The sequence below is a fragment of the Eretmochelys imbricata genome, chromosome 3, assembly GCF_965152235.1.
Source record: "Eretmochelys imbricata isolate rEreImb1 chromosome 3, rEreImb1.hap1, whole genome shotgun sequence".
Classification (NCBI taxonomy): Eukaryota; Metazoa; Chordata; order Testudines; family Cheloniidae; genus Eretmochelys; species Eretmochelys imbricata.
In genome coordinates this window covers 147,521,481-147,548,593 of record NC_135574.1, presented here as the reverse complement: position 1 = coordinate 147,548,593, position 27,113 = coordinate 147,521,481, and the positions used below count along the sequence as shown (strand labels likewise).

At 50.2% G+C, this 27,113-nt stretch overlaps 1 protein-coding gene across 2 annotated transcripts; it reads right to left on the bottom strand.

Annotated features, from left to right (window-relative positions):
* Positions 1-1,377: 1,377 nt before the first annotated feature.
* On the bottom strand, positions 1,378-24,835 carry ABCC10 (ATP binding cassette subfamily C member 10). 2 transcript variants are annotated; one of them, XM_077813558.1, is made up of 22 exons: positions 24,711-24,835; positions 20,143-20,340; positions 16,903-18,283; positions 15,630-15,857; positions 15,095-15,251; positions 14,044-14,183; positions 13,868-13,947; positions 13,530-13,701; positions 12,403-12,501; positions 11,962-12,151; positions 11,426-11,500; positions 10,492-10,683; positions 9,801-9,936; positions 9,112-9,307; positions 8,187-8,530; positions 7,835-8,004; positions 6,680-6,840; positions 5,982-6,235; positions 5,441-5,586; positions 4,836-4,933; positions 4,446-4,558; positions 1,378-1,955 (listed from the first exon to the last, which is right to left on the bottom strand). In XM_077813558.1, the coding sequence occupies exons 2-22, from the start codon at positions 20,301-20,303 to the stop codon at positions 1,820-1,822; spliced, it is 4,629 nt and encodes a 1,542-aa protein (XP_077669684.1). In that variant the 5' UTR covers positions 20,304-20,340; positions 24,711-24,835; the 3' UTR covers positions 1,378-1,819. The 2 variants fall into 2 exon arrangements, with proteins under 2 accessions (XP_077669684.1, XP_077669686.1); XM_077813560.1 differs by lacking the exon at positions 24,711-24,835 and adding an exon at positions 24,589-24,664.
* Positions 24,836-27,113: the final 2,278 nt, after the last annotated feature.

Below are 27,113 nucleotides of genomic sequence, written 5' to 3'. Positions count from 1 at the left end.
TACAAGGAAGATTATTTTTTTTAATACACTGATGGATGATGTAACTTTATCAAATAAAATACCAGAACCAGCATGGAGCCTAACAAGACCACAAGCAGAGCCCTTTGCTGGTGGTTTTCTCTCTTCTGCCCAAGTCCACCCTAAATCTTTGCCAGAGGAGCTTCCCCATAGCCCCTCTAATACCTGATTCTCATGCTGTACCTCAGAGAGACCCTCTAACCCATGGAGCCTGCTGGGGGGTCCTCAATCCTATTTCCCCCAAAACAGAAAGGCAGTATTACAACTTGGGCTACAGCTCAATGAGCAAAGAGGGACCAGAGCACCCCGCAGGGATGCAGCTGGGTCCTGCAGCCTCAGGTGCAGGAAAGGGGCACCTGTGTCTCAGGTCAGCCTGGAGAAGGATTTGCTTCTGCTATGGGCATCCTCAGAGTGGTGGAGAGAGGGGCTGTGTGGTAATGGCAGGGTCCCCAAACTGCACACTAGGAGAGCGAGATGGGTTATGAGTCTGTCTAACCTAACTATGGGCAGTGGGAGGGGAAATGGGGAGAGATCTCACACCAAAGGATGGAGGAAAACTCCCACCCATGGGGAGGTAAGAAAGGGAGGTTCAGCTTACATAGGCCAACGTCATTGTGTGGAAGACATGGATTCAAAACCCAGCTCTGCTGCTCCCTCATTCCCTGCCCACACCCCAGATCCCCAGGCTGGTAAGCTCTACCCTATCATGTGAGATACCCAGGCTTCAGTCTTCATTATAGGGGCCTCTCTCTATGGCCAAGCTGGAATCAGAGCAGTGCTGAGGAGCTTTGAGGAGAAGATTTCTCCAGCCTCCTGAACCAGAAGGTTGTAGAGCTGGGGGAGGAGGGATATAAGATCTCCTTTGGAATAGTGCCACCTAGATTAACTTTGGAGGCCTTTAAACACCTGAAGGGTGTGGGGTCCCCGAGCAGCCATAACGAGTACAACATGCAACACTGACACCATCTCTGGGCACTAGCGTATTTGTACGTACAGGGGGCCAGATCCTGTCCCTAACCCAATGCCCACTATTCAGTCTGCTGAGGCTGTGCCGTAAGGAAACCACAGCTCAGGGGAGGAGGTATCTGCAACCTGTGCTGGGCTCCCAGCATGCGAAAGGGCTTACTCCAGCAGGAGATGTAGGGACAGAGGAACCATGGCTCCTAAGCACTGCCTGTCACTGGTGTCAGTGTGGAGAGTCATGGGCTGCTTTGTGGAGGCCGGTGAGGAGACTGCACCTGAAAACTGTGTGCGTGAGGGAATCTTCTGACTGGGAGAGGGATTGTGAGGAGGCCTGGTTCTGGGGAAAGGGGAGCAGTGATGAGGGCCAGGGCCAGAGCCAGAGAACAAACAGAGAGCTTAACAAGGACATTTGCTCTTTATTTTAAACCATGAGTCCTTCACTGGGAGTCACTGATTCACTTAACAGTAGAGAATAAACCCTCATTACACCAAAGGGGATGCTGCCCCAAGCCAGGAGCATGTTTCCTCATCCTAGGACTCTTGACCCAGACCAGTAAGTCTCAGTCCAACCCTATCATGGCTCGGGAGACTGCTCCTCGTCCTCCCATGACTTCCCACCTGAAACAAGGTCCACTCTGAGCAGGACCCAAGCCAAGAGCCAGTGTCACCCTCTGCTGTCCTTTGTGCAGGCTAACGCATCCCCTATGGCAGCTCCTGGCCCAGCAGGAAGTAGGTAGTTGCCTGCACCCACCAGCCTGTTGGGGTCCAGCAGAGATGGGGGTTGCAGGTGTGCAGCCAGGAGGTGCTCATCACTGGTCTCAGTCTCTTAGCAGAGAAGTCATTGCTGCCCACTGGTCAAGAGTTGATGAAACAAGGAGTCTTCCCTCTTGCTGAGGACAGCAGGTGAATCCAGCTCCGCCACCTTCCCCCCATGCATCACTAGCACACGGTCTGAGTCCAGGATAGTGTTCAGCCTGGTGAGAGCAAACATAGAAACATGCATGTGTGTGTGTGCGCGCATGGGTGTCTTGGTCTGTGCAGGGGGAGACACACCAAATACTGCTCCCCCATTCATTTGCACAGAAGCCTGAGACCCCCCCACATAGGCACCAATATCTACGGAGCCCTTCATCACAGTTGCTGAGGGAGCACTTATATACACAGGGATCACTCCTTCCGCGCTAAAATGCAGCCATCTCTGGGGAGAAATCTGGGAGCTGTTTAACAGGAACAATACACAACAACTTTCAAGACAGAGTGAGAACCCAGGAAGACAGCATTTCTAGTAGGTGAGAGCAGGAAGGCTGGGAGTCAGAACACCTGGGTCACCTGCCTGGCTTTTCCATCAACTGGCTTTGTGAACTTGGGTGAGTTATTTTGCCAATCTGAGCCTCAGTTTCCCTATCTGTAAAATGGGGATAATGATAGCCATTGCCTCCCGAGGGGCTGGGAGCCTAAATTCATTCCTGTCTAAAGCACACAGAGATACAGTGGGAGGATGTAGTATTATTAATGGTATTAGAATAAACTGCATGAAGTCACAGCACTGGAATTGGATCAGAACTGACATTAATAACCCAACTCTTACAGAAAGTACGAGTGGATCTTCACATGGACCCCAGGTGGTCAGGATCTCAGTTTCCCATCTCCCCCAAAAGACAGAACCTCCTGCAGCCCACAGTGCTGGGCTGGGGCACGAGTCAGTCCTGATGGAGTGAAAAGTACCAACAACTGATTCTTTTGCAGCACCTGGATTTCCCTAAAGGTCTCCCATCCAAGTAATGACTTAGCCACATACATCAGAACAGCCATACTGAGTCAGAGCAATGGTCTATCTCCTATTATTTTTAACTTGGCGTCAGCAAACCTTACACTATAAGGCATTATCTGCGGCTGCAACATTGTTTTAAAAGCAAAAGAGCTTACTCAAACCAGCCAGGCCTGAATTCTATTAAAAAGGGTTAAAAAAAAGCCCTTAGGCCTTCAGCAGGAAGACCTCCTCCACTTCCATCCCCTCGACTTAACTAGTGGCCATGCCCTGGGGTCTCCAACATTATGAAAAGGGGTAAATAACACTTCCTTATTCACTTCCTCCACACCATTTCTGATTTTATGGACCTCTGTCATAACCCCCCCAAGTCATCTCTTTTCCAAGTTGAACAGTCCCCTTCTTTTTAATCTCTCCTCAGATGGAAGCTGCTCAATACCCTTAATTATTTTTGTTGCCTTTCTCAGTGCCAGTTCCAATTCTAATGTATCTTTTTTGAGATGGGGCGACCAGAACTGCACACAATATTAAGATGAGTATAGTCTACAGCCTGAGGTGGCCTGGCTGCAGCATGCTCTTCCTATCCACCAGTCCCTTCTTTCTCTTGGAACTTTTTAACCTAGTGGTAATGGCCCACATCAGGGGAGCAAGGGCATCCCTGGCCGGGAGGTGGCAGTGCAGTCTCTTGTCCTCTGCCTGTCCTGCAGTGCCCTCTACTGGGCAAGACCAGCTCCGTTTCATGTTCTGCACCCTCTCTGCTCTCCATGATGGTGGGGAGCTTTGAGTACAATTGTCAGGCTCTCAGTTTTCTATATTCTCAACCCCTTTTCACCCTCTGAGGCTACAATACCCCTGTTCCACTTGGCAGGAAATTCAGGGGCTCCCTAAGTCCCTATCAGACAGCTTCCAGCAATATATAGAACATGCTGGGTTTCCACCTGGCACCTACCAAAGAGAAGAGTTTGCTATTTGGACAGTATCTGGATGCTCCTGGAGACTGGGAGTCAGGTGGACTGGGGCTGAAGGGGGATGGTAAATGTCTGCTTCGCTCCAGAGCAGCAAAAGGAAACAGACAAGTTTGCACTTGAAAAATCTTGTCATGCTGATTTCACAGGTCAACTCACATATGGGGCTGAATATCAAGGTGGGGGCAAACACAATGCTGAGACTGTGGGTGTGGCCAGCACTGGGCATGGTGAGTGGGTAATGCTGGGGCTGTAGATGTGGCTAGTGGGGGAAGACTGGCGCTGTGGGCATGGTGAGTGGTTAATGGTGGGGCTGTGGCTGGTGTGGGAAGGCTGGCGCTGTGATGAGGTGAGTTTAAGAGCAGAGGGCTGTCCCTTTCTCCATAAGGCATTTAGAAGGCTCACAGGGTATGTCTACACTGCCTCTGGCAGCCAGCCTCCCAGCCAAGGTCCAGAGACTTGTGCTAGCAGGGCTCATGTTAGTGCTCTAACAATAGCTGTGCAGATGGTGCTTCAACATTATGGTTTGGGCTGGGCTCAGGGTCTCACATGGCCCCCTTTCTTTCCCCCAGCTTTAAAACCCGAGCTCTAGAACAAGTTGCAACATCTACACAGCTATTCTGAGAGCAGTAGTGTGAGCCCCTCTAGCACAAATCTGTGGACGGGGCTGGAAGGCTCTTTCCCCAATGCAGAGGAGACATGCCCTTGGTGTGAGAGGAAGCCGGCTGTACCTGTGAGCAATCATGAGCACAGTTTTGTCAGCAAAGCGCTGGCGGATGGTCTGCTGTAGCAGCTGATCGGTCTTCTGATCCACACTGGCTGTGGCCTCATCGATGCACAGCACCTGCCAGCGACACAGTGACAAAGTAAAGGGTATCCCAACATCATAGGAGGAGATCTCTGTTCCTGGCCCAGAGATACACCTAAGAGGGCACCATAAATCAGCTCACAGCCCTAATTCCCATACACATCAGACAGTCCATTTACTCACTAGGGCCTCCTGACACAGACTCCCTGTCCTGCCCTACTATCCCCACAATAAGGAACAGGCACCCCCTCTCCAAACAAGTAATTTCCCTGCTTTGAGCAGGGAGAATCCAGTTGGAGTTAGCAGCACTCACCTTGGCCTGGGTCAGGAGGGCTCTTGCCAGACACACGAGCTGCCTCTGTCCCACCGACAGACTCTTCCCTCTCTCCCCCAGTTCAGAGTCCAGTCCACCTGCAAGTAGGCAAGGACAGCTCTTATCTAGCAAGGCTTTGGTTAGAGCCCCTGCACAGCATGCCTGGGCCAGGAGCTTCCAGCTCAAGACCTCATCTCTGCTCAGCCCCAGCCCAAAGCCTTGGGAGTTTAGACTCGGACAGAAGCAAGATTTGTCACTAACAGTGTGTGTGTGTATCCTCTGCTAGGATCACAAAGACTAGTGTGTGAGACTTGGAAGCCCCTATTCTTCCCCCACACTGGATCCCATTGGGGGTTGGCCTCCCTTAGTCAGTCCTGCAAGAGCCTTGCCTACTACCCCCATCAGATAAACTCACCTGCTCATGTCCTTCCACTGGACCTTACAGGATTCTGCTTGGGCCTCACATGTCAATCCCATTGGACCCCACTGGGGTCTTGCCTCCCCAGAGCAGATCTTGCTGCATCTAGGCCCTTGACTACCACCTCCAACTCACTGGCTCTGCCCACTGCCAGAGCCTCCTCATCTCCTGCTAGCATTGGACTCACCCATCTGAGTAATCACCATCTGTAGGTGGCACTGCTCCAGCACCTGGTATAGGTCAAAGTCTGTATGTCGCCCCAGGGGGTCCAAGTTCTCTCGGATTGTCCCACTGAACAAAAATGGGTCCTGGGGGATTATGGCCAGTTTGGATCTGCAGGGAGAGGAGAGATGAAGGCTTAGCGGGTGGGAACAGCATGAAAGCAAAAGGCCTTTCCTCTGAGCCAATGGTAACCAGGCTGGCCCTGACTCTCCTGGGCTGGTCCCAGGCATGGGCATGTTTGAGACACACTAGGGACCAGGCAGGGCTCTTCTCAGCCTAGGAGTCTCAGCACACACAACCAGGGCAGGAGGGGCTCAGGAACATTTCAGCAACTGATAGGAAACTGCCACAAGCAGCCAAAAGTGGCCAGAAAGGATCTCCACTAACCAACCCCCTCAGTATCACTTTGCTGGCAGCCATTAGAACCAGAGTCCTGTCTCTGGTGGAAGGGCTCCTGGCTGGACCCTAAATGACATTTGCTCCTCCTTCTGCTCTGCCCACCCTACCTCAGACTCTCCAGGCCCACTGATCGGCTGTCAACATTGTCCAGGAGGATCCGTCCCCCCCTCAGCTCCACCATGCGGAAGAGTGCCAAGAAGATTGTGGATTTGCCAGATCCAGTGCGCCCCACAATCCCCACTTTCTCTCCAGGGTAGATGGTGAAGGTCACCCCATCCAGAGCATTGGGCAGTCCTGGCCGATATGTCAGAACCACCTGCTGGAACTCCACGTGGCCCTGGCTCGGCCAGTCAGGGGCAACCTCAAAAGAAGAAGAGGATGAGACCAAAGTGTGACCAGGATCAACTACCAGCCCTGCCCCACTTGCCACCTGTCCCTTTACTTGGCTTCTCTGTTCCTGACCATCCCTGACTCTAAGCCTCCTCTGCACTTCCCAATCGCACAACAGCCCTGCTCCACCCACCCTGCCCTTCTCCCACTGCACAAGAAGACCTTGGGGGCGGGGGAAATGGGGGGTTGGTATTAGGAAAGGGCAATGGCTCTGAACAATTCCTGTAGATCAGGCCAGCAGTCCCCAGTGCCCACTCATTAGATCCCTGTAATCATCTCCAGCCACCGGCTCATCAGAGCCCTGTGGGACACCTAAGCAGATGGGAAGAATGCACAGACAGGAGAGAGAGTGCAAAACACAGATCCATGAGATGGGATGCAGGCCAGACCTGGAGGGCTGAGTGAGAAGTTTTACCTGGACCAGCTGCTCCTGGGGCTCTATGGGGATGTCTGTGGAGTACTCCTCTGCTCGCTCCACACTCACCATCATGGTCTCTGTCTGCGTGAAACTGGAGATGAGGCCTGACAGCAGGTTTGTGACAGACAGGGCATACGAGAGGGCCAGGCCTACAAGACCTGAGATGATAAGAGAGCACAGCAGGCATGTGAAGGAGTAGAGAAAGCAGGGGACGCAGCTCCAGCCAGGGAGGACGGAGGGGGACAAGGAAGGAGCCAAAGCACCAGGGGAAGGTTATAAGCTGGCAACCCATCTCTGAGATAGGGAGATGGAGGGGGAGGAGAAGAGGCTGAGGATCTACCTCCTGGGAAGGTGGACAGAGCTGCAGCTCTAGGATAGGGAACAGGATGGCCTGAAACCAAGTGCTTTGGGCTCTGTGTTAGATCCTGGCTAAGGACTGGACAGCCATGCTGGAAGAATGACTGTGGTGAGAAAGCTACTTTGAACAAGAGATTCAAGTTTGTTAAGTTAGGTTTTAGTCTTAGAAGCATATTTTTACGTTTGTTTGTTTGTAACCATTTCTATCCCAATTTCCTTCTACTTAGTATCACTTAAATACCGGGGACCATGAATCGGTGTTCATGTCGCACTCCCTGTTAGTACCCGGCCCAGGCAAGCTAATGATCTGACCCGTGGACCAAATTCGGTGACGAATCCAGGTCACGTGCCACCTGAGGCACGTTGCGTATACACTAAGAAGGCTCAAATACCTGTTCTTTGTTAATAAACCTAATCTTGTTTTATTACACAACCCTTTCAGTGCAGCATTTCCAACTGAAGAGTAAAATCCCCAGTCAACCTAACAGGCTGGTGCTGTCTCTTTAAAGAAGCAGAGAACTTGATCAGGTTTTGTGAGTGCTGCACTGAGCGGGGCTGAGCACTGCAGAGGAGATGGCTTTGGGGAGACTCGGGACTGGAAGGGCTGCTGGTGCCACCCTGCAAGGAGTAACCAGGCTGGTGGAAGCCAGGATGAGGTCACTGTGCTGCGAGCAGGCTGCTGGTATCAGGGTTCTGAGCCAAAGCTGCACAGCACAGAAGCACCCAGGGTTACTGGGCAGGCAGTGACACAACCCCTTACTGATCTGGGTGAACTTCCAAAGTTTCACAGCACACCTGGATTTCCCAGTTGCCTCTGGTGCTGGATGATGGCGATTCCTGCTATAGCTGTAACCACAGCAACTCCAATCATCTGCAGGCGGATGTCCAGCCACTGCATGGCGGTGTTACTGGCAAAGAGGCAGCGCTGGTTCTGCTCCAGTCGCAGCTGATTCTCTGCCTCAAATCTGAGCCAGGCACAATACAGTGGTTAATGTCAGGATCAGTCCCAGGGTCCACTGTCCTTCATCTGTCACCCCAGCCAGCCCCAGGGCCAGAAGCTCTAGGTAACACCCTTGTCCCTTACAAGAGTGAAAGCCCCAAGTTCTCCAGGTGCTGTCACCCTCCCCATCCGAGGAGCAGCCCTCACCTGTCAGTGGCCCGGGTGGCTCGGATAGTGCTCAGCCCTGTCAGGGTCTCTGAGAAGTGGGTGTAGATGGGGGACAGGGTGAGGCTGTAGAGGCGCTTGAGCTCACGGGAGGTACACCGGTAATAGCGCTGGATGGAGAAGTAGAGGGCAGCCAGTGGCAGCAAGATCAGGCCAATCCAGGGCAGCCCATAGGTTATCATCACCAGCATGCCCAGCAACCCAAAGACATTGGCCAGGAAGATGTTGAGGATGAAGGGCAGGCTGTCGTCCACACAGTACAGGTCCGAAGAGAAGCGGTTCAGGATACGGCCCGTCGGCGTAATGTCAAAAAAGGTCACCGTGGCCTGGCAACATGGGAACCAGAGTGGTAAGAGCCACACTGGACTGGGACAACCTTGGAGAGGGAGCAGTGCCCCTGGAGTTATATATAGCTTGGCTGGTAGATGGCCCAGCAAGCAGCCACTATTCAGAATGCCTGGAGAGAAGCAGGACTGAACATGGACAAGGAAGGAATTCCCAGCCTGCACTGGTCCAGCAGACCCAGACTCCAAACCCCTCTCCCCCCGAGTGTAGAGGTGCCCTGCTGGAATGGGCATCCTCAATCCCCAGCAGCAGCACGCATCTCACAAGGCACAGCCAGCCACCTTCACAATGTGGTGGCTTCAAAGGTACCTCTTGCTGTGGAGAGTTGAGAGGCAGGCATAATGATTGCAGCCAAGGGGTGGGCGAGCAGGTCAGCACTCCAGTGAGCCGTGACTATCTCTGTTCCCCCTGCCCCCATTTGTGACTATCTCTGTTCCCCCTCCCCGGCTGAGCATGTCAGCACTCCACCCCATTTGTGACCATCTCTGTTCCCCCTGCCCCCATTTCTCTCCCCGAGCTGTGCTCCTAGGACCTTACTCTACCCCACCCTTATGACCGATACCTTCATCACTCTCTGGAGCAGCCGGCTGTGAATGACAGTGGCAGCGCGGATGGTGCCATAGGCAAAGAGGAAGGCCCGTAGGATGGTGAAGACTGAGTTGGCCCCAGCAATGCCGCCATACACCATCAGGTAGAAGTTCACATCCAGTGTGCTATTGGGATGGACTGGAGCTGTGCCCAACACCTGGATGCGGGACCTGGGAGAGAGAAGGAGACAGAACGTGCTTCAGCCACAGTGCGCACTATGCCAAGGCTGAAGCCTAGAGCCCCTGAGACAGCAAACACAAGGGCCAGGGTGGGGGAGAAGCCAGGAGTCCTTATTCCCAAGGTGGGCTACCAGCTTCCTCCTGCTGTTCATCAGCCTTGGCAAGCTGCAGCAGACTGATCCCTACAATTCCAGCTGTAGGCGCTCTCCACCCCCAAGAGCCTTGTGCAGCCAGGGGGGTCTTCCATCTGCCTCAGACAGCAAATCCAGCAGCACCTCTTCACTACCCGTTTGTGCTGGGCTGGCCTTTTTGTCCCTATCTAGCTCGCACAACCATATTGGCTCTATGCAATGGGGGTGTTTAGCCAGCTTCTATTCACAGCAAGAGGCCTTTGCAAAAGGGGCACCAAGGAGCAACTTTGGAGACCATTGCTCCCCCGACAGCCAGACCACACCAGCTCCTGAGCCAACCTATGCCCACTTACACAAGCCCCGCAAGGGAGAAGAGCAGCAACTGTGGGGAAGGGACAGAAGCTGACAGGGGCCTCGTGGAGATGTTCGCCATCTGGGGCAGGTTGGAGATCCAGTGTGACAACCACCAAACTGAGACATTCCCAGATGCTGCAGAGATACACAAGAGTCAGTGCAGGGTGGGGGTTAGACTCTGCTTCAGCCAACATGGGGGAGAAGAGCAGGAAGTGGAGCTGAGCTGGGGCTACTCTGAGGAACTGCTCTTACCACCTCACTACCCAGCCTAACCTATACCCTGCCATCCATACATTCGCCACTGCGGTTACTTGAGCAGTAGAGATGACAGCCAGCAGCCATAGGAGCCAGGTACAGCAGGTCCCCTAGGGAAAAACAGTCTTCTATGGAGACACCACCCCACACCCCAGTGTCCCCCATGGTAGCAGGAGCACAAATTAGGACACAATGTCTTGCCCTCACTCTGGCTAAGGGCTCTGGACAAACCCTTCAACTTGATGGGCAGGAAAGTGCTGAAGTGGCCCCGGCTGGAAAGTTAGGAGGATTGGGCCTTCCTCCTGCAGGGGCTAGGGAGAGAGAGAAAACCTAGTCTGCCACCCCCCAGGGACCCCTCATATATCCGGGGAGCATAGCAAGGGAGCAAGAATGGAGAATGGCCCAAACAGAGCATGGAGCGAGCTGCTGCCTTACCTTGCATCAGGAGCAGGGAGAAGAAGATGGACAAGGCTAGGCAGCTGCCCACTGCCAGCCAATATGCCCTATACACCTGAAAAGCTACTGCCCCTTCTTTCTTTTCTTCCTCTCGCTGGAGGAGGCAGTTGGCTTGGCCCAGTTCCTCTTCCTCTATCTCCAGGTCCTCCTCCTGGCCTTGCTCAGCAGGGACTGGGGGAAAAGGCACAGGTCAGTGCAGCATCAATAGGACCAGCTCCTCACTGTAAACAGAGCAGGTCTATGCCAAAGGGAAGGCTTCGCCATATTCCTAGGAGGCTTTCTAAGGTTTGTCCCCTCTTCGTTCCCTTTGCAACGGAGTTCATGCCAGCTGCACCCTGTACCATAGGCCTCTATCAGGAAATCCTGCAGCAGGTGGGAGTGCAGATCAGCTTACTGCTTCCTGGCCAGTATCCGATGGCTCCTTTACCCCAAGCACAGAAAATACCCCTGGCCCACTGTGCGAGGTGTGGGAATGGGGGTTCTTTTCCAAGCCCTACAGCTATCAATTTAATTATCCCCATTTCAGCTCATAACTGCTGATTACTGATTACTGCTAAGGCGCCAGGAGAACTCAGAGAAACCTGTGTATTCAGACCTTTTCCACATATATTGTATGCTCTTATTTCTGCCACAAAAAGAAGGCAAGGCCTAGTCAGCAGATCAAGCACAGGGCTGGGAACCAGGAGTCTAATAATCCCAACTCACCCTGTGATGTTAGGCAAGTCACTTCCTCTGTCTCCCTCAGTTTCCCTTGGCTGTTTTCCTGCTCCACCCTGTCCCATTAGAGCAATTGTCTTGAACTCCTGCTTGGAGGTCAGATAGTGGCAGTAGGTGGTTACGCATGGATGTTTATCCTGAGCCACAGTGATCCCACCCACCCTCACCAAAGCCCCTCAAACTGCCATATATTGACCTTTATTCTGCCTCCTCTTATTCTCATTGACCTTGGGAGTGGCTTCCACCAGTGGCAGGATTTCAGATGGGGTCCCTGGAAAGAGAGCGAGCGTGAGGGCTTTATACACTGCAGAGATCCTAAGGACCGTATGCTAGCTGCAGAAGTTCAGCTAGCTATTTGGTACAAGATAGCCCAATTTACTTCTACCTCTGCCCTCCTATTCCTCCATTCAGCACCCACAACCCTACAACCACTGCTCCACAGCTTCCTGTCCATGCACTGTGTCTTACCCCAAGACCCATCTCTTCAGATTCCGTCTGCTTTATCCATACTCCTGTACATTCACCATGTCCCAGTTCTCCCAGCTTATCCAGTGTTCATCTTCCCCTGGGCTTCCACTAATTTACTCCAGCCTCTTTGCAGCTGTCTGCTTTGATCCTCTATGGCCATTTTCCATCCAAACTCACAGCCCATCTGTCTGTCTGATAAGGCTGGGACAGAGTTCTTAGCCCTCTGGTACACAGACTGAAACAAAAGCAGGTGTGCCACTGTACCTGTCTTGACTATTCTGCCATTGTCCATGAGCAGCAAGGTGTCAGCCTTCTCTAAAAACTCCGTCCTGTGTGTGCAAAGAATCCTGGTCTTGTGTTTGAGAACTCCCAGAATACATTTCTGCATAAGGTGATTGGCTACATCAGCATCAACAGCTGCCAGTGGATCATCAAGAAGATAAATCTCCTTCTCCTGAGGAAGAAGAGACAGTGATACATCTCCCAGTTCCATCAGTGCCAGCTTTCCCCAGAAGGTGGTGTTGTAGAGAAAGGTGCATTGGCTTGGGGCAGTTCCCAGCTCCTTTACCGCCAGCCTGCTTGAGCTGGAGGATGTGCAGCAGGAGCTCTGGCTGTTGGACGCTTCCTGCTTCTCTAGCCCAGCCTTGGCTCTTGGATAATGCACCTGCAGCAACTGGCCCTCTGTAGGGTCACTCTCCTATTTACCTGATACACGGCTCTAGCAAGGGCGATTCGAGCCTTCTGTCCCCCACTGAGGGTCACTCCATTCTCACCTACCTCCGTCTGGTCACCTGCTGGTAAGATCTAGAAATGAAACGCACAAGATAATCCATTTAAAAAGTTGCTTCACAGAGACAGCATGACATAGGGGATGCAGAACCAGGACTCCTGAGTTCTATTCCTGGCTCTGACACTAACTCACTATGAGACTTTGGACAAGACACAAGTGGCCTGATTTTCAGAAACTCTGAGCACCCACAACTCCCGCTAAAATCAAAGGGAGCTGCCAGAACTCAGCATCTTTGAAAAATCAGACCATAAGCCTCCTTGTGTTTCTGCTTCCCTGTCTGTGCAATGGAAGGACAACAATCCCTCCCTCCCAGGTATTGTAGGAGAGTTCATCAGCTAATGTTTCTAATGTGCTTCCTGGATGGGATGTGGGGATTACTGATTGGAGAAGGGTGAGGGCTTGAATCAACCTAGATGAGCAATTCTTTCCTTCCAGTTCTCTTTAGGGTTGAGGTGTGGATCATCATCAGACCTGCTGAGAGATTTGATGCTGCCTCATCTCCCAAAAGGAGTCTGCTTTGCAGTTCCTTGGGACATCTGGGGCTCCTGCCTTGCTACTACCAGCAGTCCCACATGGAGGACACAATTTCAGGCCTCTTCTCATCCTGTGTGGCTCCACCAGATTCTGGGGAAGGACTTTCTGCTCCAACAAAGCATTGGCTTCTGATAGTTTCCCTGTAGCCAGAACCTGACTGCTTATTAATGGGAGTACTCAGGCAGCCTCAAACAACCTCTCCGTTTCTTGGGATTCAGAGCTTTCTGCTCCTCAGGACAAGTCTTAGAGGAAACAGTACAAAGTGTTGTCAAGCCACCTCACACATGAGCCTCTGCCCAAGGGAAGGGAAGTGACTCAATGTCAGGGACCAGTAATGAAAATGAACAAACAGCTAAGCTGTGTGAGACACATGGCACATTTGGCTTAGGAAGGAGGGAGAGGCTGGGGAAATAGGTTCTGTGCCCTGATGGAGAAGTTAAGGTTCAGGCTGAGATTCATGGCAGGGCACAGAGAAGCCAATGGGATGTTTTCATCACAAGGCACTCACATTCAGATCATCGGAAAGTGCACAGCCCTCAAGCACCTCGTGGTACAGCCTGGCATCATAGTCCCTCCCAAAGAGGATATTCTCACGGACAGTGGTAAACTGGATCCAGGGCTCCTGCGTGGCCAGGCCAAATCCTCGCTCCAGATCCCAGACATACACTTGCCCGCCAAGTCTGCAAACACCCCAGAGCCGGGTAGGGGAGAGAGGCAGAAAAGGAAAGGAGAAGAAATAACATGGGGAAAGTGTGCCTGGCAAATGGGTCTACCCATGGAAAATCCCCTGTAGCAGAGGTGCTGGAAGGTGGGACAAGGGGAGAGAAATGTCTTTTGGCTATTTACCTGTTGAGTTCTCCAGTGATTGCTGCAAGCAGAGAGCTCTTCCCACAGCCAACCTTCCCAACAACTCCGACCAGCGCCCCCTGCAGAAGGAAACAAGCAACAGAAGATTTATTGGATTAACACTTGGTCCTTCTGGTGATGGCTCCCTCTTCCATATTCCCTGCACCCCCTCTCACCTTTGCCACTGCCAGGTCCTGAATGAAGATCTGCAGAGTCCCTCTGGACAGGTGCTGCCTGGTGCTCTCCTCCCGGGCCGGTGACCAGGAGAAGATGGAGTGACGCATTTCCAGTGCAGAGGATGGGTCTGTGGGGCCATCTGGCAAAAGAAAAGCAGCACAGCCACTGCATTAATCCTCAAGGATCAGAAAGTGCACGGGAGACACTAAGCTGGGCTCAGTCACTCCTGTAGTATGTTTCCGAGAGAAGGCACCCAGACAATCTCAGATGCAGGTAGCACCATCAGCTCCACTCCCAAACAGAGTAGGCAAGGATAAGACACAGCTCTGACACACTCCCTGCAGCTGTACAAGGCCACTGTGTGACACTGAGACACTTCCCTGTTGTAACCTCACCTTAAAATCCTTCCTTCTTTCTCTCTTCCACCTGTCTCTGAATCCCTGTAGGAAGCAAGTGGAGACCCAGTGACTCCCATGGAGTCATTCCAAGAACAAACTGGATTCCCTATGTCTGAAGGTGGAAGGAACAGCAGGGAGCTGGCAACAGGGAGTCGGGGGTGGGGGAGAAGGGAAATATGGTAGAGGGCAGTGCAGAGGTTCCACCCATTCTGCCAACCAAAGCCAACAGGGCTGATGGCTTCAGTGTCAAGGGAGATTTTTGAGAAATGAGCAAGCAGCCTTTGCTTTAGGAATATACAAAGGCTGGAATCAGCAGGCACAGGCATGGTTTGTTTGGTGCTGGTGGAGAGTAATACTACTGCTCTGTCCTCTCCTGGGGACACTTCCACAGGTCCACGGTGTGCGCTCACCTCAGACTGACTGAAGGAAGCACAGCTCACTGCTCAGCACTCTAGGGAGTTCAGAGGAGGTGGAGCAGTTACCTAACTGCACTAGGGCCAGTGAGCCCGGTTCCTATAGGCTTGTGCCATATACACCCCAAGCACCTTCTGTGTTCAGACTTCTCCATTCTCTTCCCACCCCACACATGGAAATTCCACACAAAAGCCTGCAGCATCCATTCCTGGTTGTGTCCCATCTCTTGTCTCCATACCAGTGGTGTAATAAGCATGCAGGTCCTGGTCAGAGAGCTCGAGGAAACACTGGATGCGATCCAGGGACACTTTGGCATCCAAGATTCCATTCAACACCCAAGGGAAGTTATTGAGGGGAAGAATCAGCATCCCAACAAGCGCCAAGGCTGTAAATACCTGTGTCAGAGAGGGAGACAATAAAGAATCGGGGGATAGTGACCCTTTGGCACCTCCCTTACATACACAAAGAAGAGTTTCACAGATTAGAGACTATCATGGGGAAGGGGAAGACAGCATGGACAGATGTCCTTGCATCTGTGGGAAGGTCATGGCTTACAGAAGGGTACTGAGCTCTATTCTCAGGGTGGCTACAGCTGCACTCAGCATGATGGGCTGAGCTCTGTCCCCAGGGGACATTCCAGAGACATGCAACCCCATGCAGGAGAGGTGCCCCCACTGTCATTATGCTTAGAATAGTTCTGAAAATTCCCCTCCCACCTCACACATCAGTCTGAGCAGAGCAATGGGGTTGCACAGGTCTCCCCTGTCATTCACCTTGGTGGCAGTGAGTTGGTGCCCCAGCAGGACATAGGTGATGAAGATGACAATGGAGACGACTACTGGCAGTGCTGCCCACAGGTACACGCACACGGCATCCAGGTACTTGATGGCTCGCAGCTTTTGCAGCTCCTTGGCTCGGCAGGCATTTATCCGGGCGCCGAAGTGCTGCTCCCAGGTGTAAAACTTGATCACTCGCATGCCACACAGGAACTCTGTCATTAGCTGTGTCAGAGAGGCAAGCAGAACAGAACAGTCCCAGAGCCATGTCACACTAGACACTAGCCAGACAGATCTGACAAACAGGGGACAAATGATGGAGAAACAAGGGGCTAGGACATGTCTACATGTGGCAGTAGCAGCAGTCAGGAGTTCTGACCCCTCTTCCCTGATGATACCCCCTTCTATTTGAGCTCTGTGGTGTTCAGTAAAAAACTAAACACTGAGTATTTAACGTCTGAGCAAAACAACTGGCTCCTCACATAAGGTTCATCCTGCAGAGCAGTCCCAACTTATCTAGAGAAGACCACCGTGCACACTGGGGGAAAATATAAACTAGATATAACTTCCTTCAGGAACATATTGCAAAAGCTCCTACAGATTTGCTGTGTGTATGGGAGTGAGACTTAAGTTTCTATGCTTCCAAAATATGGGTTGAGAGTTGCCAAAGGATTGGAAGGGCTGGAGAGAGCTCTGTCGCCATTGCAGATGCTAAATTAAAACATTACAATAAAATCCTATCACTCTGGAGCCCAGGACACTTGGACAGTAATCCCAAGAGGGAAGAGTCAGTGGTGGAGATGCTCACATGACAGAAGCAAGAAAGTGGATGACACTGACTCTGAGGGTGCCAAATCAGAGAGGCACAAACCCACCATACAAAGGTGAACGCATGCACGCACTTTGAACCAGCAGTGGGCAGGGGTCCCAGAATTAGAAGGCATCAGCGGGAAGATGGGATGGGAGTGTCTCAAAGGAATGGGCCCTGGGTTCCACAGTAACTGCTACTCACAGGACAGGGATTTATTGGAGAGACTGAACATGTCAGGGAGGCAATGGAACATCTGAGAATGGTATTACAGAACAACTTCCCTCTAGGTGGAATCACGATGACATTGCTTTGCACTGAGCTCCTTGGGTATCTCACCTTTCTGCTCTCCCATCAGGGTTTTCGAGGTCCCAGCTCATTAAATGGGTTCCACAATATGTAGCCAAAGTTCTAAGAATGACCAGGAAAAAAATGCAGCAATGAACCCAAAGACTGCCTCACCTTAACTCGTGTGTCTTTGTGCTTCAGCATCTCCTTGTTGTTCTCCATGATACGGTTTGCTATGACCTTGTTGACAGGGACAAGCAGCAGGGCCAGGGCCAGGCCTCCCAGGAAGGCCACCCCCACCTGCTGGTAGAGGAGGTAGAGGGTGATGGCAAACTGGAAAGGGAGACTCCACACCTCATGGAAGCTGATGCAAAAGTTGACCAGCCGATCGGTGTCTGTGCTCATGAAGTTGACAATCTCACCCATGGTGAAGCCAGCCAGACTGCTGCCGCTAACCCGCAGAGCCTTGCGATAGATGGCAGAGATGACTGCCGCACGCACCGTCAGCATCACCTTATTCACCTCATAGCTGAACTGGTTCCGCAAGAGAGCACCCATGAAGGAGCCAGCAAAGAGGCCAAGGGCATACAGCACCCCATGGCTCAGAGGCTCCTGGTGCGACTCCATGAAGCTAACCAGCAGGTTCAGGAGCAGGGGACCTGAGAAACCCAACAGGCTACCAGCCAGTTTGAGGAGCCCTAGGGAGTAGTAGCGGAGCCCAAAGGCTGCATGCAACACTGAGAGGAGTTGCACAGCCTGCTGGGCATCACAGTGGCTCCCTGAAGAGGGGGAGGCATCTCCACTCCCATCACTTTTGGTGACAATTGGGCTAGTGGAAGACACTGTATCTTCCTCCTCTTGGATGAGAGCTGCCTTTTCCTGCCAGCAGGAGTAGAAATGGTCATGGACCCTGGCAGCCTGGAGCCGTCGAGGTAGCAGATAGACATCCTGTGGCCGATTCAGCATCCACTGATAGCCACGCTTCATAAGAGGGTTCATCCAAGCATAAGAGAAGCGCGAGAGCCAGCTTTCACCATCCTCTGCCACTCCCTGCCAGTTAGGTGCTGGGATCCCTGACTCTGTGATGAGAGGTTCACGCTGCCAGGAGTCATTGATGGAGCAAAAAACTTGCCTGCTGGCAACAGGAGTAATATACCCGATCACATAGATAAGTAGAGAGGCCAACTGCAGGCAGAGGATGGAGAGTCTGCAGATGTGAGCAGCATGGAGGTGGGGCCAGGCCACCCCATTCTGGCAGTACCATACCAGTGTGATGATAAGGGCAGGGACAGGGAAGAGGGCTAGGAGCACCATGGCTGCAGGGCCATGGGAGGAGCCGTACGTGGACCTGTAAAGCATGAGGAGTGCCAGGCTATGAGTGAGCCATGCCAGCAGAGCAATGCCACTTGCCAGCACTACCAGATACAGGGTACCCAACTCCTGCTGAGTGATGGCTGCTGAGATTATATCAAGGATGGGGAGGCCAGTGAGTACGAAGGAGGCAGCAATTCTGCATTTCCAGCCAGGTCTGTGGGAAGCCTCTGGGACAGGAGATCTAGTGGAGAGAAAGGTGGTGAAAGCTTCAGAGTGGAGCCAGCTACCATTCCATCACCTCTGACTCACTCCTCCTCTTCTCTTCCCACAACTATCCAGTCACCCCTAGTTCTCACCCATACAGAGGGTGGCAGGCTCTGTGTCCCATTCAGAGCTTTTTAGGAAGATAAAAATTGCCATACCTGATCAGATCATTTGTCAATATACTCTGGTATCTTGTCTCTGACAGTGGCCAGTAGCACATACCTCAAAGAAAGATGCAAGAAACCCCACAGTTGACATTTATGGGGAAATTTCTTCCTAACCTGTGATACTTGGTGGTTGAATTAGGTCCTGAACCAGGACGGTTTAAATCCCTGCTAAATATATATTTTTATCCTCTCTAATATAACTCTGGATGTTCACGTTCTTCATACAAATTTCTGATTCTTTTTTGATTCCTCCTAAACTTTTGACCTCAGTGATGTCTTGTGGCAAAGAGTTTCACTGGCTAATTATCCACCGCATAACAATTTCCTTATCAGTAATATATTTGTGGCCTTTCAATTTCATTGACCATTCTCTTGTTTGTGAATTATGAGAAGGAGTAAATAGGAAACCATAATATAATTTCTGTACACCATTTATTACTTTGTATATTCTCTCAATGCCATGTTGTATTTATATCCTCTCTAACGTAAATAATTTCAATCTCTTTTCATACAGAAGTTTTTTTCAGGCCTCTAATCCTTCTGATCACTAGTCTCTGAACTCCCTCTATTTCTACTCAATCTTTTTTGAGAATATAGCAACAGCAGCTATATACAATACTTCCAGGTGAGGAACCTGATTAGTGTAATGGCATTATAATATTTTTCTCTATCCAATCCCTTATACAGAATTAAGGATGCATTTGTTTAACAATCTATCATTGCAAATTGAGCAGATGTTTTCACTGAGCTGTCCACAATGATGAACACATCTTTCTCGAGAGGTTACAGTTAATTTAGAACCCAGCAACATGTAGGACTTTTCTTGTTTTAAAAAATAATACAACCTAAGGGACTGGAGGGAGTGAGATACAGAGAATATATGTGCTTGGCTAAGAAATGATTCAGGAGGGACATGATAACCACCTACAATTATGAAAGGAGCCGGAGGAATTGTTTAGGATGGTACCTAAGGTATAACTAGGTCAGGGGTTCTCAGACTGGGGGTTGTGACCCCTCATGGGGTCATGAGGTTATTACATGGGGGTCACTAGCTGTCAGCCTCTACCCCAAACCCTGCTTCATCTCCAGCATTTATAATACTGTTAAATATATAAAAAAAGTGTTTTTAATTTATGGGGGGGGTTGCACTCAGAGGCTTGCTGTGTGAAAAGGGTCACCAGTACAAAAGTTTGAGAACCACTGAACTGAAGAGGAAGGAGAAAAGACGTACAACTGGCTTAGCTATGGTGTGTAATGCATCAAAACACAAACACAGGATAAATATAACTTTTTCAAAAGGGAATATGTCAGCTGAATATCAGGAAATATTAGCGACAATTAGGCTTGGGCATCATCTCCCCAAGGGAAACGGTGGAATCTCCATTGGTTGGAATATCTGAAACTGAACTGGACGAAACCCTGGGGAATAAACTATACGGCTGGATTCTACACTGGCCCTGAGAGATATGGATGGACTAAACAGGACCAAATAGTCCTTTTCACTCTGCATATGCTCCAGCACTCCTCCCAAAAGGGAGTAAACACAAGACTGTGAATGTTTCCTGCAGGCAGCTGCCACGTGGCACAGAGAGAAATGATTTCCACCATTCAGGAGCCTTTTCCCACATTCTTCATTACAATGCAGAAGAGACACAGATGGCTACCGTACCTTGGAGTGCCGAGGTAGCAGGCGCTTACTAAAGCAAGGATTGCGTGAGGGACAACATTCAAAATCAGCTGATTAAAGCAGTGACCAACACTACCATGGACCCACACAGGAAGTGGGTCTTCCGGCCTGGTACCACACAGATCAGCCAGGATCTCTTCCATCTTCTCTTAGGAGCCAAGTGCAACAGCCAGAGAGCTCCTAGGGAAGAAAACAGGAAAGAGAATGAGTTAGGCACACAACTAAATCAAACACAGCTTGAGATAGGAAAGGAAGATTCCTCCTTTATTAATAATAAACTCCTTGCCACACTGCAGGTCCCTTGTTATGAGGATCTCAAACAATTTTACAAACATTTATTACACTTTACTGCCTTCCCCTTATCCCTGTGAAATAGCCACACACAGGATTAACTTCATCCACGACTATAGCCAGATGAAATTTTTCATGTGAAACTCTTTTTTGCTGAAAATTGTAGATTCAGGTTGATGGAAACCTAGGGAGGTGGTGGAATCTCCATCCTTAGAGGTTTTTAAGGCCCGTGTTGACACAACCCTGGCTGGGATGATTTAGTTGGGGTTGGTCTTGCTTTGAGTAGGGGGTTGGACTAGATGACCTCCTGGGGTCTCTTCCAACTCTAATCTTCTATGATTCTTTGAAACATCTAATGAATTTGTGTCAAATTGTTTTGGTCAAAATCCCAACCCCTGCCAAATCCACAAAAGATCAAAACATTGTTTTGACATTTTTGAAATGAAATATTTTGATGTTTCAATTCAAAACAACTTTTTGTTTCTAAATTCACTTCAATTTTACAAAAAATATTGAAAATATTGAAAACAAAACATTTTGTTTGACCCAAAACGACATTTTCCCCCAACTTTTTGGTTCACTAAAAATTAGATTTTTTTGTTTTTGTTTTGGGTCAACCCACAACAATTCCCTCTCCCCCTGATTTTTTGGAATGGCCAATGAACTGAAAAGTCACTTATTCGTACAACTCTCCCAATGACTGCTATGTGACTATGCCTGGAGTGGAAAACAGCAGTTTTTTAACAGCGCACAGCAATATTATGCAACGCTTTAGAACAGGAAGCAGAAGAGAATCCTATTCCAATTGAAACTGCCAAGGGAATTTAAAGATTACCTACAAAGGAAAAAAAATTGAACTTGTGCTCATTTTTTGCCTCTTACTGATACGTACAGGGGCCTGGAAATGTTTTGTTATGAAAAGGGTTCTTTTATATTAGCAATTCCGGTCCTGTGCATCATGATAAGGTTGACAACTGGAGAACTAGTGAAACATGACAGCATGACATTACAACAGTTAAAAGAGTGAAAGCTGCAGTAATTAAGGGAAAGGGCATTTTAGTCACTGTTTTAAACACTGGGTTTTTGTTAGCGCCTATTTAAAAAAAGTATGGATAGGATGAATGGACTATAAGGTGGATAGAAAACTGGCTAGACTGTCGGGCTCAATGGGTAGTGATCAACGGCTCAATGTCTAGTTAGCAGCCAGTATCAAGCGGAGTACCCCAGGGGGTCAGTCCTGAGGCCAGTTTTGTTCAACATCTTTGTTAATGATCTGGATGATGGGATAGATTGCACCCTCAGCAAGTTCACAGATGACACTAAGCTGTTGGGGAGAGGTAGATACGCTGGAGGGTAGGGATAGTGTCCAGAGTGACCTAGACAAATTGGAGGATTGGGCCAAAAGAAATCTGATGAGGTTCAACAAGGATAAGTGCAGAGTCCTGCACTTAAGACAGAAGAATCCCATGCACTGCTACAGGCTGGGGACCGACTGGCTAAGCAGCAGTTCTGCAGAAAAGGACCTCGGGATTATAGTGGATGAGAAGATGGATATGAGTCAGCAGTGTGTCCTTGTTGCCAAAAAGGCTAACGGCACATTGGGCTGCATTAGTAGAAACATTGACAGAAGACTGAGTGAAGTGATTATTCCCCTCTATTTGGCACTGGTGAGGCCACATCTGGAGTACTGCATCCAGTTTTGGGCCCCCCACTATGAAAAGGATGTGAACAAATTGGAGATAGTCCAGCAGAGGGCAACGAAAATGATCAGGGGGCTGGGGCACATGACTTTCGAGGAGAGGCTGAGGGAACTGGGCTTGTTTAGTTTGCAGAAGAGAAGAGTGAGGGGGGATTTTATAGTAGCCTTCAACTACTTGAAGGGGGGTTCCAATCAGGGTGGAGCTCGGCTGTTCTCAGTGGTGGCAGATGACACAACAGGGAGCAATGGTATCAAGTTAAAGTGGGGGTGGTCTAGGTTGGATATTAGGAAACACTGTTTCACTAGGAGGGTGGTGAAGCACTGGAATGGGTTACTTAGGGAGGTGGTGGAATCTCCATCCTTAGAGGTTTTTAAGGCCTGGCTTGACAAAGCCCTGGCTGGAATGATTTAGTTGGTGACTGGTCCTGCTTTGAGCAGTGGGTTGGACTAGATGATCTCCTGAGGTCTCTTCCAACCCTAATCTTCTATGATTCTACATCAAGAACTAATTAAAATATTGTAGACTTTGAGCCCTCCCCAGCAAACCAGGGAAAATTAGACTACGGCTATGTCTACACAACAGCCTAAGTCATCAAAACTTAGGTCACTCAGGGGGTGTGAATACTGTCGTGAGGAGAGAAGCTCTCCTGCCAACATAGTTTCTGCCACTTGTGGAGGTGGGGATTTTATGCCGATGAGAGAGCTCTCTCCTGTTGGCATAGAGCATCTTCACTACATGCGCTGCCAGCTGCACCACTGCAGCGCTTTAAGTGTAGACATGCCCTTAATGCGCCTGAAGATATGTCTGCACTACAAGTGCTACATTGTCAAAACAAGTGCTGCAGTAGTGTAAACACTTGCTACAGCGACAGGAGGGGTTTTTCCATTGTTGCAGTAAATCTGCCACCTCGAGAAGCAGCAACTAAGTCAACAGAAGATTTCTTCCAGCAACCTAGTGGTGTCTACACCAGAACTTAGGCTGGCTTAACCACATCTCTCAGGGGTATGAAGTTTTCACACCTCTGAGGGACATAAGACAAACCATTGGTCCATCTAGCCTCGCATCCTGTCTTCCGGCACTTGCAGTGCCAGATGCTTCAGAGGGAATAAAAAGAACAGAGCAATTACTGAGTGATCCATCCCCTGTTGTCCAGTCCTACTTTCTGGAAGTCAGAGGTTTAGGGACAACTGGAGCATGGGGTTACATACCTGACCATTGGCTAATAGTCACTGGTGGACCTAATCCAGTTATACTTTTGGCCTTCACAACATCCCCTGGCAATGAGTTTCATGGGTTGACAGTGCTGTGTGAAGATGTATTTCCTTATGTTTGTTTTAAACCTGCTGCCTGTTAATTTAATCAGGTGATCCCTAGTTCTTGTGGTATGTGAAGGGGTAAATAACACTTCCCTATTCTCTCTCACACCATTTACGATTTTATAGACCTCTACCATATCCCCTCCCTTCTCATTCCTAAACTGAATAGGCCCGTCTTTTTAAATCTCTCCTCCTATGGAAGTTATTCCATAACCCTAGTAATTTTTGTTACCCCTTTCTGTACCTAGAAGTAGCTAGGTTAATGTAAATTTTACATGTAGACCAGGCCTTCCATTTCCAAGGTTAAGAAAATAAGCAAAGCCTTCCCCCACCTCACCCCCTATTTTTATTTTTAAAAAGGTTAAACCCTCTTTCAGGCCTCTTCCTCCATCATAAAGCAGCAAAGAAAGAAAGAAAAAAAGGCACCAAGCCCCCTTTCTACAATGATCCTCAGCAGGTCACAAACTTGTTTCCTTGGATGGGTGATGGAAGGGGGCCAAAATTATTTTCCAAAGCTGGATTCAGCGAAACACTTGGTCTCAGCAAATCTCAGACCTAATTCCCATCACTTCGGCTATAACCCTGACTGGGCCCGAAAGGAGAGAAAATGCAATTTACTAGGGCAGCGAGGCAGTTTTCCAGCTCCAAAAAAAAAAAAAAAAAAAAAAGTCCCATCCTGCCTGGGGCCGGGGAGAGGAAATCTGGTAGGGATGGAGCATCCAACAAATAAATCTCCGGGGAAGGGGCGTAGCAGGGTGTCTCCCTTGAGCGCAGCCCTCGCTGTTTGAATGAGAGACACGTTCACTGGGAAGCGAAAAGTCCCTTCCATCGAACCAGACACCGGCCCCGTTTCCCGCCCTTGGCCGTTTCCTCCCCAAACCCCGCCCGGACCCGCGGGGGGTCGGCCGGGCTCCTCCTTCCCTCTCGCAGGGGCTGCTCGGGGCGGAGCGCTCGGGAGGGATGTGGCCAAGGCAGCGGGCCCAGCCTGGCTCTGGGAGCTTCCAAGCGGAGCCCGGGGCCCTCTGGCCTCGGCTGAGCCTCGCACACCCGCCCGGCCCGCAGCGCCCGCCCCAGCCGCCGCCCGGCCCGATGCCCGGAAAGGGAAGGGTCCCCCGGCCTACCCGCCAGGGGCAGGCAGTGAGGACAGGGCCGGGGCCGTCCACAGCACCCGCCAGGGGCTCGGGTGATGTCATTGGCTGCCTCCCCCTGAGCGGGCGGCCTTTGACCCCTGCCCCCGCGGTACCTGAGCGCGTCCCTGTCTCCACTGGGCTCGCGAGGACGAGCCCGCACCCATTTCCTCGCGGTTGCGCTCCCTGCCGCCGGGAGGCCGTACTGCTGCCGAGCCGGCCTGGCGACGGCGAGCCAAGAAGGACAAACCCGGGCCATGTCCCACGGTGGGCCTGGGCGCAGTGTCCGCGTCAATCCCGAGCCGCTCCGGTGGCAGCCGTGCAGGGCCCTAGGGCGGAGCGGGCAGGAGGGGAAAGCGCCCGTCCATTGGCTCTGCACAGGGGAGTGTCAGACACCACTCCCCCCTACTCCCCCCCGGGTCTTTCCCCGTCTCCGCGTGTGGGCAGATGGCAGGGCCCGGGCAGGTGCCGATCACTGATCGTACAGCGGGGCTCGTCCCTTCTGGGAGCCTCTGGGTGACCTTTAAAACCCCATGTTTTTGTTAGCTCCTCTGTAAGTAAACGATAGAAGAGAAAAGGTCGTTAGGTTTTGGGCAGGAGGGGAGAGGGTTAATGGTCATTTTAGAATTAGTCCTTTTTGAGACCAGGAGGAACCTCGGCCCTGGCCCTGCAGTGAGATGGGTGCAAGCAGACCCCTGTGCCGGTGCAGAGACCTGCTGGTTTTTGTGCAGGTGTAAGGGTCCACCCGCAGAGATCTGATTTCCCAATGGGTACCATAGCCAAGGGTGCCATTCGGAAGACAAACATCCAGCATTACAAAGTAATCGCATATGTTATTCATCAGTTAAGTAAATCTATGCCTGCTACCATAAAGTTGATGGAGAGACACTACAGAGACAGTCAAATCAACAAGGCAAATAATAAAAAATACAAATTAGAAAGCAATAGAATTTGACAGGTTTCAGAGTAACAGCCGTGTTAGTCTGTATTCGCAAAAAGAAAAGGAGTACTTGTGGCACCTTAGCGACTAACCAATTTATTTGAGCATGAGCTTTCGTGAGCTACAGCTCACTTCATCAGATGCATACCGTGGAAACTGCAGCAGACTTTATATATACACAGAGAATATGAAACAATACCTCCTCCCACCCCACTGTCCTGCTGGTAATAGCTTATCTAAAGTAATCATCAGGTTAGGCCATTTCCAGCACAAATCCAGGTTTTCTCACCCTCCACCCCCCCACACAAATTCACTCTCCTGCTGGTGATAGCCCATCCAAAGTGACAACTCTTTACACAATGTGCATGATAATCAAGTTAGGCCATTTCCTGCACAAATCCAGGTTCTCTCACTCCCTCACCCCCCTCCAAAAACCACCCCCATACACACACAAACTCACTCTCCTGCTGGTAATAGCTCATCCAAACTGACCACTCTCCAAGTTTAAATCCAAGTTAAACCAGAACATCGGGGGGGGGGGGGTAGGAAAAAACAAGAGGAAATAGGCTACCTTGCATAATGACTTAGCCACTCCCAGTCTCTATTTAAGCCTAAATTAATAGTATCCAATTTGCAAATGAATTCCAATTCAGCAGTTTCTCGCTGGAGTCTGGATTTGAAGTTTTTTTGTTTTAAGATAGCGAAAAACAAGATGTTCTGGTTTAACTTGGATTTAAACTTGGAGAGTGGTCAGTTTGGATGAGCTATTACCAGCAGGAGAGTGAGTTTGTGTGTGTATGGGGGTGGTTTTTGGAGGGGGGTGAGGGAGTGAGAGAACCTGGATTTGTGCAGGAAATGGCCTAACTTGATTATCATGCACATTGTGTAAAGAGTTGTCACTTTGGATGGGCTATCACCAGCAGGAGAGTGAATTTGTGTGGGGGGTGGAGGGTGAGAAAACCTGGATTTGTGCTGGAAATGGCCTAACCTGATGATTACTTTAGATAAGCTATTACCAGCAGGACAGTGGGGTGGGAGGAGGTATTGTTTCATATTCTCTGTGTATATATAAAGTCTGCTGCAGTTTCCACGGTATGCATCTGATGAAGTGAGCTGTAGCTCACGAAAGCTCATGCTCAAATAAATTGGTTAGTCTCTAAGGTGCCACAAGTACTCCTTTTCTTTTTAATAGAATTTGAGACTCTTGACACACAAAGCAATAACCCCAAGGAATATACAATTTGCCAATGACACTACAATGAAAGGAGTTGCAAACACTAGGTTAGAGAAATGTAATACAATGGGGGGAACAGATATAAAAGAGAGGTAGAAAATATTTAAATAAATTGAGTTTTAAAATATGCAGCTAGTACGTCTGGGGAAGGGTAACATATGGGAAGGAGCAACCTGGAAAGTAGGAATGGCTGAAAGAGATGTATGAGTGACTGAACAACAAATTAGACATGGCCTTGCAAAGTGACACAGCAACTAAGCAGGTCAATGCAATTTTGGGCTACATACAGAGCGTCGTATCTTGGAGTAGAGAGTTCACAATCTCGCTCTAATCAGCTCCACTGCA